This window comes from Nannobrachium achirus, assembly GCF_963921795.1.
Source record: "Nannobrachium achirus genome assembly, chromosome: 12".
Classification (NCBI taxonomy): Eukaryota; Metazoa; Chordata; class Actinopteri; order Myctophiformes; family Myctophidae; genus Nannobrachium; species Nannobrachium achirus.
Window position 1 is genome coordinate 34,283,257 of NC_137832.1, and position 14,818 is coordinate 34,298,074.

General features: G+C 50.1%; 1 protein-coding gene across 2 annotated transcripts in view; it reads right to left on the reverse strand.

Moving 5' to 3' along the window:
- Positions 1-14,818, reverse strand: part of emid1 (EMI domain containing 1) — a 78,914-nt gene that overhangs the window by 17,983 nt on the left and 46,113 nt on the right. For both annotated transcript variants that reach the window (XM_080738258.1, XM_080738259.1), the window contains exons 4-7: positions 2,542-2,634; positions 2,356-2,417; positions 1,437-1,569; positions 87-131 (exon numbers count right to left, since the gene is read on the reverse strand). In XM_080738258.1, the coding sequence (XP_080594384.1) occupies positions 87-131; positions 1,437-1,569; positions 2,356-2,417; positions 2,542-2,634 (333 nt within the window). The remainder of the gene's footprint in view (positions 1-86; positions 132-1,436; positions 1,570-2,355; positions 2,418-2,541; positions 2,635-14,818) is intronic.

Consider the following 14,818-nt stretch of genomic DNA (forward strand, 5'->3'; position numbering starts at 1 on the left):
AGAGGGAACAGACATGAGCAAGTGTGGAGCTTGAACTGGTTAAATCCAAATGGGGACTTTTAAGTCTAGCAAAAAGCATTTCTTACCATCTCTGCCAGGAGTCCCATCTCTCCCGCTTTCACCCTGGGGACCTGTGTTGGAAACAGAGAGATGGCATGATTGTGCAATGTCTAGGTGTCTAGGGACCTAGAATTCCCATGTTGGCTCTGACGTTCACTCAGTAATGTAAATCTATCTTTCTTTAGGTTATGAAATCTTTTTTAAATATTATGAATTAATTCTGGCCCTATATCCATGATATTGTTAGAACGATAGTGGGTTGAGTGATTTCAGAGGTCATGGGTGGCAGGGCACGCCTGTTGTTCTTTGGATTTGGAGTGACAGCCTATCCACTGAGCTGTTAATTGGGCTTCAGAGACATTAGGATGGCATCCTCTTCAGTTAACCATGAAAGACAAAAAAAAAACTTTTACAATGCAGCACAAAGCCTTCTCTAACATCAACGGCTCATTTTGAAACAGCAGTTCCACTTTAAGTAATGGCACAGTAGAAGCCTGTGTTCTGGGTTAGCATGATGCATACACTGTTCTCTACAGGCCGAGGCAAGGATGGTCTCTTAACTGGAGGGAACTTGTTGCTAAAGCTGATTTGAATGTAATTGGATGTAAAGTGATACACTATTATTGAACGTTCTTTTGACAGTACAGCAAAGCACTCTGTCTTTCTAGCTGAAGGTAGAGCCGGGCTATGGTCCAGAGACTGAGTGGGCTCTCATGCCCTGAAGTGTTCCCTTTCCACAGAGCTATAGAACTCTGAAAGTGAGAGGTGCACACACATGGATTCTTGAGCCCAATTCATAATTTGTAACACAACGGCGTTGCGCAAACAAAAATAGCCGATCTACAAGCTCACAATGTGACGTACATGCAAATCTCTGTGAGCTAGGTGTGCTGTTTTCAGTATGTGACGCCATCATGAGACGGAGCATAAATTAGGCTTTACTCAGCATATAAAGGAAATGAATGTGTACTGTGTGTGTGTGTGTGTGTGTGTGTGTGTGTGTGTGTGTGTGTGTGTGTGTGTGTGTGTGTGTGTGTGTTTTGTGTGTGTTGTGTGTGTGTGTGTGTGTGTGTGTGTGTGTGTGTGTGTGTGTGCGTGCGTGCGTGCGTGCGTGCGTGCGTGCGTGCGTGCGTGCGTGCGTGCGTGCGTGCGTGCGTGCATGCATGCATGTGCACGTGCACGTGTGCATTCAGGGAGAGAAATAGGATATGAGAGGAGGAGAGCAAGTAGGGAGCAGAAAAAGAATTACTGCTCGTGGAGAGAGTTGCAACGAGTCATTTCTCATCCATTTATCAAAACACAAACCTTGCGACTGCAAAACAGAAATGTGGAATATTTAGGACCCTGCACCCAACATAGAGTCATGCTGTACCCACCCGTAGGGCCCTGCTCACCAGGAGCTCCTTGAGCAGGCAAAGCTCCCATCAGTGAGGAGGATTCTGGTCCAGTAGCTCCTTTACCCTGTAGGTGGCGATGTGCCATGGAGGAAGGGGCAGCAAGTGACTGGACCTGGTGGGAATGGACATACAACAACAGTAAGAAAGACGCCATAAGGGCGAGAAGCGCTGACTGACAGAATAATGTCCATATATGGGCATTCCCAGATAAGGGCTTAATATTGATGACATCAAGGATCTCCAAGATCTCCAGGGACAAGGACGGAATTCATTTTCAAGTGTGACTTGCATCACAGTTGGTTGTTTAAGTTGGCCAAAATGTGGCCATATTTCCAAAATATGGAGATGACTGACCTCTGACATCATAGATGTCTCTCATGTTATTTCCCAGACTCAATGGATCTTGAATAGGCTATACGACACAATAATGTCCATATATGGGCATTCCCAGATATGGGCTTAATATTGATGACATTGACGGAATTCATTTTCAAGTGTGACTTGCATCACGGTTGGTTGTTTAAAGGAACTATAGTCAACTTTTTCTTGAAGAACGGACGCTAAAATAAAAATAATGTAGAAAATATTTTATAAAAAAGATTAAGCTTCAAATATGTGTTTCTATTCAAAAATGACCACAAAAAGCATAAAATAATGATAAAATAATCGGCCATTATCAGGCTGACTTTGTTTATATCCCTCTTCTATTCTTTTATATGGATTGATACGGGATGTAAACAAAGTCAGCCTGACAATGGCCAAAATGATTATTTTATCATTACTTTACGCTTTTTGTGGTCATATAGAAACACATATATGAAGCTTAATCATAGATGTCTCTCATGATATTTCCCAGACACAATGGATCTTGAATAGGCTATATGCTATCCATTATTACCTTTGCCTCGAGTGAGCTGAGCCTGTCAGTCAAAGCGGTGATTCGACTACAATTGAGGCAAGCTGGAAAAGAGAGGACACGATTATTTTGTGGTTTTGGCCTGCAGAGGTCATGGCTGTAAACACATGTAGCCGCGTGTCCTCGTTGGGGCAGCAGGACAAATAAACAAAGCTGTGGCTCTCTTACATGACGTTGCCGGCTCTCCTACGCGTGCAGGTGGGCGGCGTAATGTGGAGGGCTTCCTCACTGCCTCCTGAGCTATCAGCTGGTTCCCTGCGTCTGTAAAAGACGAAGGAAAGAAACAATGAAGAGGATTCATAGCACCGGATAGCACACTGATGTTATGCGGCAATGACGCTGTGAGGGGACAACAGGCTACTACTACTATATATATATATATATATATATATATATATATATATATATATATATATATATATATATATATATATATATAGAGAGAGAGAGAGAGAGAATATGAGAAAGTGCTTTGCCTCTTTCCACCCCAATGATTCATTCATTCAGTTTCTAAATAATGCCAGTGGGGTGCCAAGAATGTCATTTAGTCCCTTTGACATTTTGAACTCAATGTTTTCTCATTCCAGTGATTTGGCAGTAACTGAGACTTTGTAGGACCCTGGTTGGTCAGCCAGGATGTGCTGTAAACCAATAGAAGACAGCGGATTGACAGACACACAGCACACACATTCCATCCCCAGCTTATAATCAATCCACACATCTTTACAAAATGTGTAAAATAAATGAATACAATCTGTCTGCCTATTATGTTTTTCCAAGTGGCACACATTTTTACTAGTTTTTTTTTTATTGAGTATAAAAACATAATGCCTGTCATAGATGATGAAACAAACACAAGTGTTTCGAACGAAACACCTGTTTATTTAGGTCTGGAAGGAGGTACTCCCTCCTTTGGGTGGCGCTATAGCGTCAGCCTCACAACAGAACGTACTCACGTTAACTCCCGCAGGGCGATCCCTGATTGGCCGGAGGGCTTGTCATTCAAGTTTTACGGTGCTGGGTCAGCCTCCTATAAAACCTGTGGCAACCCACAATACTATCTCTTGAAAGCATCTGCTCCGAAAAATCGAACAGAGGGCAGAGACTCGGAGGGAGTACCTCCTTCCAGACCTAAATAAACAGGTGTTTCGTTCGAAACACTTGTGTTTATTTTCGGTCTTCCAGTTCGGTACTCCCTCCTTTGGGTACGTCAACTCCCGTATGCGACGTCGGCCAACGTCTACTCACTGTACACATGAACGGCAAAGGAAATGTCTTCCAGACACATCTTGCCCACAAGGTCCCCCCCTGAGACCACCGGAATCAGTCGGGGGCAGTGAGTAGGAAAGAAAAGAAAGAGGAGCGCACCAGAAAGCACAAGGGCAGTCCAAGCGCTCCAGACGAGGAGGAAGACACAAGGGTCCTCCTCATTCTGCAGAAGAGTCAGCAGCCACCTGGAGGACTGAATGCGCTAACGAGCGCGGGGCCACGTCCAACTGGTACTGAGCTGCAAAGGTGGACGGCGAAGTCCAGTTGCCGCCAACCAAACCTCCTGAATGGTGGTCCCTTGCCAGAGACCCCAAGAGGAAGACATCCCCCTAGTGGAATGAGCTGTGAAACCCACAGGTCTAGCCACATTCGCACTATCATACGCCAACCTAATGGCGTCGACAATCCACCCCGAAAGGGTTGCTTTAGCAATCTCCATCTTCGCGGTGGACTTGCCGCGAGGAACAAACAGGCTGCGCGACTTCCTGCGCGCCTGAGTCCTCTCACACTAAATCTTCAGTGCCCTCACAGGGCAAAGAAGATTAAGGCGCCTGTCCTCCTCCGTACCAAAGGGAGGAGGATGAAAGGCCAAAAGCCGCACCGGAACATGCTGCACCACCTTATTCTTCGGAATGAAGTGAAGGTGAGGTTTAAGCAGCACCTGCCGGCCGCCCGGAGAGAACCTCATGCAATCCTCTGACACTGAGAGGGCATGTAGGTCACTAACCCTCTTGGCCGTGGTTAAGGCCAGAAGAAGAGCAGTCTTGTAGCTAAGGAGCTTCAGAGAGATGCTCTCCAGAGGCTCAAACGGGGGTTGCCTCAATCCCCGTAAGACCACCTCCAAGTCCCAGGCGGGGGCCAGGGGTCTCGCCGTCAGGGAGTCCCGCCTAACCGCTGCCATAAACTGTACCACCCACGGGTGTTTGGACAGTTGGTCGCCATCAAGGCTCTGGTGACAGGCCTTAATGGCCGCAAGGTAACCTCTCACCGTAGAGGCCTTACAATTCCTATCCACCTGATCTTGGAGGAACTCCAAAATGATCGGAATTGAGGAGAACACCGGGTTCACCAAAGGGTGTTTAACCCGACACCACTCCTCAAAGGCTTCCAACTTGCCCTGATACACCTTACGAGTAGAAGGAGCCCTGGACCTCTGCATCGTATCAACGACTGAAGGGTCCAGGCCGGCTGCGATCAGCCTCTCCCTCTCACGGGCCAGACCCACAGGTCTAACCTCTGAGGGTCCGGGTGGAAGATCTCGCGATCCGCTTGACTCAGCAGATCCCGTATCTGGGGCAATTGCCAAGGATCCCTGTACAGGAGCGGAGCTATCAGTGAGCTCCAAGTCCCCGTCCTCGGTGCTATTAGAAGCAACTTGTGGCCGTAACGACGAACCCTCTCGAGAGTCGGAGTAATGAGGTTCATCGGCGGGAAGGCGTACAGCAGGCCCTGGGGCCAATCGTGCGCCATAGCGTCTATCCCCAAGGGTGCAGGCCCAATCAGGGAGAAGAACAGTGAGCACTTCGCGTCCTCGCGTGAGGCGAACAAATCCGCCACCGGATGACCATACTTGGTCCAGATCTGAAACGCTACTGACTGGTTCAGGGACCAGTCCTCGTCGCGAACCCTCCTCCTGGACAGCAGGTCCGCCCCGCTGTTCAGGAGACCAGGGACGTAGGAGGCCTTGACCGACTGTAGGTGCTCCGAGCACCAAAGGGCCACTTTGCGAGCCAGCCCGTCCAGGGCTCGCCACCGCCCCCCACTGTTTGTTCACATAACACATTGTCACGGTATTGTCCGTCCTGATGAGGACGTGACAGTTCCGAATGAAGGGCTCAAACTCCTGGAGCGCCAGGAACACCGCCATCAATTCCAAGTAATTGATGTGCTTGTTCATTAAGTCGGGGCCCCAAGGTCCCCTCGCCGTACGCCCTTCCAGGGTTGCACCCCAACCCGAAAGACTGGCGTCCGTGGTGACTACCTCCCTGTGAATCACCGCCCCTAGCCTGGCGCCGCTTCGAAGGAAGCCGGGAACCAGCCAAGGGCTCAGGGCCGTCCGTGCTCGCTCGGAGACCCGGACCAGAGTGCCGCCCTGGCAAGGAGGGATGTTCAGGAAGAGCATCCATTGCTGGAAAGGCTTCAAGTGAAACCTTCCCAGACTCACGAGGTCCACGGCCGAAGCCATCAGGCCCGTGAGACGCTGCACCAACCTGAAGGAGATTTCCTCCTCGGAAAGGAAGGTGCTGGCACAGGACAAGAACTTGTCCACCCTCTGCTGAGAGAGGCGGGCGACCATCTCCCGGGAGTCCCACTCTGCACCCAGGAAGGTGGTCCGCTGAGATGGGTTCAGCACACTCTTCTTGTAGTTGACTGCGAACCCCAAGGACTCGAGGTGCGCTATCACCACCCGGGTGTGTTGCGCCACCTCCTGGCTCGAGCTTGCGCTTATAAGCCAATCGTCAAGGTGAGATCCTTATCCCCTGCCGCCTGAGAGGTTCTAGAGCTGCCTTCGTAACCATCACGAAACCGCGTGGACTGAGAGACAGGCCAAAGGGGAGGACTGCGTACTCGTAGACCTTCCCCTGGAAAGCGAACCTCAGAAACTCTGTGAGGAGGATAGATCGACACGTGCGTGTAAGCATCCTTCAGATCTATTGAGGTGAACCAATCGTTCTCTCTGACGGATCGAAGCAGGCTGGCAACGGTCAACATCCTGAACTTGAAGGTCATCAAGTACTGGTTGAGACCACGGAGGTCCAATATGGGCCGCAGCCCCCCTTCTTCTTGGGAACCAGGAAGTATGTGGAGTAGAACCCTAGATGGAGCTGACTCCACGGGACCTCCCGTACAGCCCCCTTCAAGAGGAGGGCCTGTATCTCTTCCTCCAGAATGCGGGCGTTCTCGCCCTCGGCCCTGGTGAAGCTCACCGTGGGGGAAAGCGGGGGCGACATCTTGAACTGTATTCTGTAGCCCTTTGTAATAGTGCGATAAATCCAATGGCTTGGATTGCACCTCCTCCACTGATCTGCACAAGGTGCCAGCGGAGCGTAAAGATGTGCTGGCAACACCTGCCGAGCCAATGGCGGAGACACTGCAGGCCGTCCGCTGTGGCCGGAGGAAGCTGCCGCTGACCTGGTCACGTGGTGCGCCGCAGGCAGCGCAGGAACCCACCTGTGATCCACTTTCTTTACCTTCGCCCGACTCGGGCCTACAGAAAGCGTTTCCACCACCTGAGGGGAAGCGCGCTTTACCCTTAGCTTTCCTGGAAACGTCCCGGAAGAGCTCATGGTCTTTAACATTAGCAGGTTGTTCCTGGGCTGCCGCAGTGGGCAGTGGGTTAGGGTTACTACACCCAAAACCTTGTGAGGAGTGTGGACTATGCTGCCCTCGAGAGGAGGGGAATGTGAGCTGAGTGTGAGTGGCTCTAGCAGAGAAGGAACTGGAGCCTGAATAGGCCGAGGAACCAAACCCTTGTACAGACTGTGTGAGTGCGAAACTAGCTGAGGCAGCGAAGGTGCCTAAGGAGGCTGATCACATACAACTTTCTCTACAGCAGAAGATGCACAGGGAAGAAAGACACAGTTTGTATCGAACACACAATTCTTTACTGGTATTTTCGACTGGCAAGGCACGAAATGTACAGCAGCCAGAATTTTTGCAGCACACAACACGGGCGGGTTCACAACACAAACACGCTGCACACAAGAACCCGCCTTCACCATAGAACGCGGGGCACGCTGCTTGGTGGCCGACCGCTGAGAAGACTGGGCAGCAGGTTTTGTCGGAGGTACAGTCTCAACCACCAACTCCCTGGTCTCCTTCCTGGCAGCCGCCCGTGCCTGGAAGAGACTGAGCCCGCCCGCCATAATCTCCGTTCCCGAAGAAGGCAGGTTGCGGAGCTCTTTCTTGTCCGTCTCCTCATCCTTCCAGTCAATGGGCTCCAGCCAGCGGGTGGACTCCATTTGCATACACTGGTCCATGGAACGGCCCACCCAAGGCATGGCATGGAAATTGAGTCCGATCAGGAGGTCCAGCGAGGCCTTGGTCTCAGCCGCTACATCGAGGGGAGGGTCAGAGGCCGGTGGGTTCTGCAGGAGCTTCACATAGGCCGCCAAGAGGCCCGCGGCATTGAGAGCCCTCACAGCATGTCCATCAGCTCTGTAAGCCTCCTGGGTGGCCTTGGACATGGCCCTTTCCCATTTGTTCTCCAGAAGCGGGTGGACACCCGCCAGCGAATAGGGGCTCGGCCCACCAGGATTATCATGGAGGAACCGGGCCTGGAGCATGGAGGCCAAGGCAGGGCTGATGTGCGGGCATCTAGGAATCCCCATCTCCTGCGCCCCCTCGAACTCCATGGAGAAGTCCAGCTTTTCCGGGTCCTTGTGAGAGGTCCAAGCCTCCTGGAAAACCTGCTGTAGGCCAGTGATGGCCGGCAGGCAAGCCATAACAGGCGGCGGCGGTGGAGCAAGGTCCACGCCCAGCCGCGGTTGGCGGGAAGTTGCAGACTGCTGACGTACAGGGACGGTGAGGTTCTGCAAGCGAGCGGCCCTCTCCAGCAGAGACCAGGGGTCCATGGGAAGGGAGGAGGCCTGTGACTCCGGCAAGGCGGAGGCAGCAGATTCAGTGCCACCGGGGGCTGGGGAAGCAGCAAGGCCTGCTTGACTCCCGGCCTGAGCGGTGGTAGGGGGAACAGAAGCTACTTGACTCGGGCGGCAGCGAGGCCTGCCGGGGCCCTGGCCACAGCAGAGACGGAGGCGTGAGTAGAGCGAGGCGAGTCATTTTCATCAGGGTGGAGAGAGATCACAGGGGATCCTACTTCCATCAAGACCACGTCCTCATCAGGATGCTGGGTGGAGGAAAAGTCCCCCTCTTCCCCAACATCCTCCTCCTCGCTATAGCGGTCGAAAGCAGAGAAGGAAAACTCTGATGAATCGCTGTCAGCCCTGGAGTGGGCTGGAGAGGCACCACCATCGGCCGGAGGAGCAGCGCCGTCAGCCGGAGCGCGGCCGGCTGGAGAAGCGCCGCCATCGGCCGGGGGAGCGGCGCCGTCGGCCGGAACCGAGGCGCCGCCACCTGGAGGAGCGCCGCCAACCGCCGGAGGGTCACTGCCGCACCGGCCTACAGGGAGGCCCGGGGAAACAGCAGAGGCGAGACCCGAGAGAAGAGAGATCGTGTCGAGGCGGAGCCGACGCGCCCCTAGAGGTAGGTCGCGACACTCCAGACACACAGGAGGATCTTCCTCCAGAGCAACCAAGGCGTGACGCCAGCCCATGCAGGCGATACACGCACCATGCAGATCGTCCGGGGCTACCAGCAACCTACAGGCAGGGTTAGCACAACGGCCGTAGGAGCGCGAGGACGCCATATCCAAAAATAGCTTTTTTCCAATAGCTTTAGCGTCGACACAGGGGCCGAGAGTCTAAGGCAGAAAAGCGTATATTAGCGTGAGCACAGGCAAGGCCAGTGCTCAACAACAACAAAGCTAGCACAATACAACGAAGCCGGTAGCTAAGAGCTAACGCTAGGCTATCGTGAGGCTAATAACAAGGAATAAACAGCTGAGTGCTGCGTTAGCACAAACAACGAAGCCGGTAGCTAAGAGCTAACGCTAGGCTATCGTGAGGCTAATAACAAGGAATAAACAGCTGAGCGCTGCGTTAGCACAACAACGAAGCCGGTAGCTAAGAGCTAACGCTAGGCTATCGTGAAGCTAATAACAAGGAATAAACAGCTGAGCGCTGCGTTAGCACAACAACGAAGCCGGTAGCTAAGAGCTAACGCTAGGCTATCGTGAACGTGAAGCTAACAACAAAGGAAAAACAGCTGTGTGCTGCGCTCGCACAAAACAACGGAGCCGGTAGCTAGGAGCTAACGCTAGGCTATCGTGAACGTGAAGCTAACAACAAAGGAACAACAGCTGTGCAGTGATACTGTCTAAACAACAGAGAAGAAAAGTCCCGAGACCGGTGGACTGGTCCTAGGCTGTCGCTCTCGGTTATCCTCGAGACGATTATATCTTCTATAATAGGTTGAAATATACTTACAAATTACGTAGGTCAGGAGCTGTGAGATTTCGCGCTGTACCATTTGAGGAGCAGATAGCGAAAAAGAGATAGTATTGTGGGTTGCCACAGGTTTTATAGGAGGCTGACCCAGCACCGTAAAACTTGAATGACAAGCCCTCCGGCCAATCAGGGATCGCCCTGCGGGAGTTAACGTGAGTACGTTCTGTTGTGAGGCTGACGCTATAGCGCCACCCAAAGGAGGGAGTACCGAACTGGAAGACCGAAAATAAACAATAGTTTCCTTGTACTGTCTGAGAGAATAGGCAGCTCACATTCTATCTTTCTAGCCTTCATTTTATGAAGTATGGGTGTTTGTGTGCCTGGGTTTGGGATGTTTTGAAATGGCAGACCTTTGTGGAGCTGTGAGACTGAATCATTTGTTTGGCCTGGTCTGGCTCTGGTTGGCCCAGGTGCTCCTGACACAAACAAGGGGCTGGGTTCAGCACCTCATTAGTGACCAGGTAGCAGTCTTTACCAAAGCCAAGTCACTATATAGTCAAGGAAACCATGAAATGACACCTGTAGCTCTAAGTTAGTGAGAGACTGGTATTCTTCTTAAAACAGCTTTCACTCACACACTCAAAGCTATATGCCTGTAATAACACTTAATCGCTCTGACTATTATACCTGTCAGTTGTAGAAGGAGTAAATGAAGAGCATACTGACAAGAAGGAAAATGAACATTATTATGTTCATTTTCATTATGTTCATCATTGAAGACAGAAAGAGTTTATGTCAGCCCATGGCTGGAGTCTAGTATAGGTAGAGTAATTGCCCACACAAGAGGAAAAGAGACAGGGTTAAAGAGGGGTATAACTCTAATAGCTACCCTCGAGGCTGTGCTGTTCCTTATGTCCAACCAGACATAAGCGTCTTGCTCAGGGACACTTCGACACGTTACTGAGGGCTGGAATCGTAACTGCGCGACCTCGCCCTTAGGCATCTTACTGGTGGTATTTAGTTAAAATGTTCAACGGGAAAAGTCTCTGCCTTATTTACCCTTGGTTCTGCAGCAGTAGCAAACTAAAGGTCCACTCTACAGGAGTATCTACCTGCCTCAATTCGACTGACTCCTTGCAAAATACGGCAAAAGACTGAACCAGTTCAGTTCTTCATCAACGAGTCCCGACAGTTTTATCGACTGCAAGCTCCGAATGACAAGCTCCCAATGACTCTCTGTCGGCAGCAGACGTCAAATCATGGCCGAATCTGCACGGTTAAAAGCTGCCTTCACATGTTGGACCGAAGAATCAACCAACTGACTTTGCCATTCCTTAGAGCCCCAACACTAGCAGGGCTAAAAATGACACACAATACATGGCCTTGAGACAAGCTCCAGCAATCCCCTTCAGCCTTTATACAGTTATGAGAGTTTTGAGGGTTAGGTTTGTTCTCAGAGGATCTTGTGCAGATGGAATTAAAGCATGAAAGAATAGAGACAGAAATAATATGGCATATGCAGTGGAATGTATAAAAGCTACAGCTAATTTAATTAAGAATGTAATGTATTGTGGCAAGAGAGTGTGGTAACAGGCTGTCCCTGCCCTGCTCTATAGTCACCTGTTTATATGAGAAGACTGCAGTGCAGTACGGAGAGAGAATGAGACATGTGTGTGTGCACTGCAGATGCATATGCAGAGGAAGTTTCCTTTCCAGTGAGGCTCAAGTCGATGGCTGCATTCAATTACAAAAAGGCTGTGGAAAGGAAATCTAACCCTCGCCCAGCAGTAAAGGCACCTCCAACCCCTTCCTTTCCATACAGCACCTCTTTTCTCTTCAGACTATAAGACCCTCATCTGCCAAGATCCCCCCCACCCATACATTATTGTATAAAACATTAAGCAAGCTCTGGCACTGGGACAATTGTCTCCTACACACCGCCGACCTCATTTCTGTCTCTCTCATCCCTCTTTTTCTCCCTCTCCCTGTCACACACACTCTGTGCTACCAATCAGCCTACAGTAGCAATTTAACTCTTTTAATAAAGAGTGTCTACTTTCTCTTGTCTCTGCAGTACGGCTTGTGATATTAATGTGTGTGATTGTGTGTGCGTGCGTGCGTGCGTGCGTGCGTACGTGCGTGCGTGCGTGCGTGCATGTTTGTGTGTGTGTGCACGTGTATGTGTGTGAGTGTGTGCGCACGTGTATGTGTGTGAGTGAGAATGGATGTGTTTTAGGAGGAGACATGGACTTGCATGTATTGAGCGTGATCCATTCATCATCTGGACCAACAATAACAGCGTCACAGCTAATGAGTGCCCCCCCATTGGACACGCTCCAGTGTATCCACTCTCTGTTCTCTCTGGTGCTAATTGCCCCTGCGGGGGGATCAAGGCAACCTGCGAATGTATTTGACCCTTGGCCCTGTGTTGCAGTGGGCCCTCATCAGTGACGGAATCAGTGCTCATTGTCAGAGGAGTAACCCTACAGAGAGTTCAGAGGGCCATTGGAGGCCGCCCTGACATCAGCTCTTTCTCCCTCTCTCTCTCACTCTCTCTGAGTGTTTTCATATAAGGTGCGATTGCACCGTGTCTGAGTACGATTGGCCCTCCTTCCCACTCCCCCACTGCTCAGCTTTCACATTGGTAATGTTATTTCATACCCGAGTACATGCGTCATATTCACACACCTGATGCGAACCAACCGTACCCCGAGTACACCTTTTCAAGTGGACTCGGGCATGGATCAACGAAACATGCATGGTACACCAGTGGTCCTCAACCTGTGGGTCCTCAACCCAGGGGGGGTCCCCAAATTATTATGGGGTGTTCCCAGATGATTAACTTAATGTGCAACATTGTTTTCTCACTCAACAGCAAACAAACCAACATAAAGTTTAAGTGTATAGAGCAGTTGTTCTCAACCTTTTTACACTAAGTACCACCTCAGAAAATATCTGTCCCAATAACTGGTGTTAAAATACAGGTGCGAGACCTACCCCATCCTATTCAGATATGCACAGTTAACACAGGAGCCCAATTTATTCCTTGAATTCATGGAGATTTTAGCTTTTGGTGCATTATTAAGCCAATAATTTAATGACCGGGTCATCTGCCAATTTAGCTAGGCCTACTACGTCTGTGAACCTTCCGTGCAAACTGTGCTAGTATGCTCATTTCAGCATGACTGGAGAGCCTATTTCAACCAATTGCAGAAGAACTACCTGTAATATAATATAAATATTTCACTCCACTTTCTTCTTTTTTGGGAGACTCCTCTGAGTACCACCAGAGAGGGGGCCCAAGTACCACCAGAGAGGGCCCCAAGTACCACCAGTGGTACATGTACCACATGTTGAGAACCACTGGTATAGAGGGTATCTACACATTTCTAAAGTGACAATTTAGGGACTTTTTAAGACTAAAATGACTAATTAAACATTGGCAAAACTTTCAAATATTAGAGACAGAAATTGTGAAAATAGCAGATCTACCGGCCGATCGGCTATTTTCACAATAGAACCGTGTTATACAAAATGTAATTCCTCAACTCTTAGTGGTCGTCAGGGTGGGGGGGTCCCCAGTTCAATTATGATTATTTTGGGGGTCGCGGTCTGAAAAGGTTGAGAACCACTGTGGTTACACAGTGTTCACACTAATCATACAAACCAGACTTTGGGGTCAAGTGTACACTGATCCGAGCTCGGGTCTCTGATGAGTTCACTCACTCATGGATTTTTCTATTGTTTACAAACATTCTGCTCATTCACTAATCCCTGCAGGCACAATTATCTAACATCAGGACACTCCAGAAATGTGAAGGTCACAGCGCCTGGGTCAACTATAATTTAACACACCTTAATTCATTTCAGCACACAATTACTGCTGTATATTTAGGTGAAAATGATGGATGGCTGTGAGAGATGATTTATAGACTTAAACATCACACAGCCTCCCATGTTTCATGTGTGTTCCATACGTCCCAGCAGTAGGATGACGGTGGAGGCTGGACGAAGGTAAAACTGTAACAACACCAGCCGCTACAGCAGTCCTGGGGTCTAGAGGAGTTTACTGCCAGTGTGTAGTCAGTTTGGGTCTCAAAGCGTGTGTTCCTTTTGCCCCCCCCCCCAGCTGTATTATTAATGGGCCAAGGTCAGTACTTCAGTGATTCTCTCCCAGAGAAAATAAACCAGACCCCTCATGCTGAGAGCCTAGCCGGCCCAGCCAAACCAAGACAGCATAGCATAGCTAGCCTAGTCTCTTCAGAGCCCCAGATCTCACACACACACACACACGCACGCACGCACGGCGCGCGCGACCCATTCCAGGATCTGTATCTTCTAAACTCATTACTTATTGCGGTTTATTTGTTCTCTCTGTTTGAACAGAAAATAAACTTAGACAGAGTCATAATTGTGGGGCTGGTAGCTGCTTGTCAGCTCTTCTGAAGTTTTATGGGGGCAATGTGTGCTGATGTCCTTTTCATACAGTCTGCATTGGGGAGTAAGTGATTATGTGCAGCCAAGCTCCCACCACAATGCTGCCTCGGTGCCCCAGCGACCTCAGAGAGTTTAATCAACAAGGAATTGTTTCAACACGAGCCAGACACCAAGAGCGGACTCCATCACGTGGGACTTGAGGTCGTGTTTACAACCTCCTTCCTTGTGTCTTACTGGTTTACCTCAGACCTGGGAAGACATGGGGGTCTGGCAGCAGCTGTGAACACAAACACCAGAGTACACACGCATGGCACGGCCGCGGCGAGTGAACGCAGCACAGTTTACGAGGTTCTGATCCATCTCTGTCTGGGCGACGAGCTGAGCTCAGCGCTTGCAGCATCGCTAATGACCAGGTGCTGATGAACAGCCAGCAGAGGTGTTTGTCTCTGTCTTGATGCTCTATACAGGATTGCAAAAACAAGTGTGTGTTTGGAGAACATTATGCTCCTCCAAACAAGCCAAGTGGGGTGTACAGTTACTCAGTGGTTGTGTGTGCTGAGCGAGCTGTTTCCCTTTTCATTTTCGTTTTTAGACCAGGGCGGACAAATTGAGGTGACATATTAATCCAGTGGTTCTGAAACTTGGGGTCGGACCCCAAGTGGGGTCCCCAAATTATTTTGTGGGGTCCCCAGATGATTAGCTTAACTCTACTACTGCCAGATTATTTCTTTATT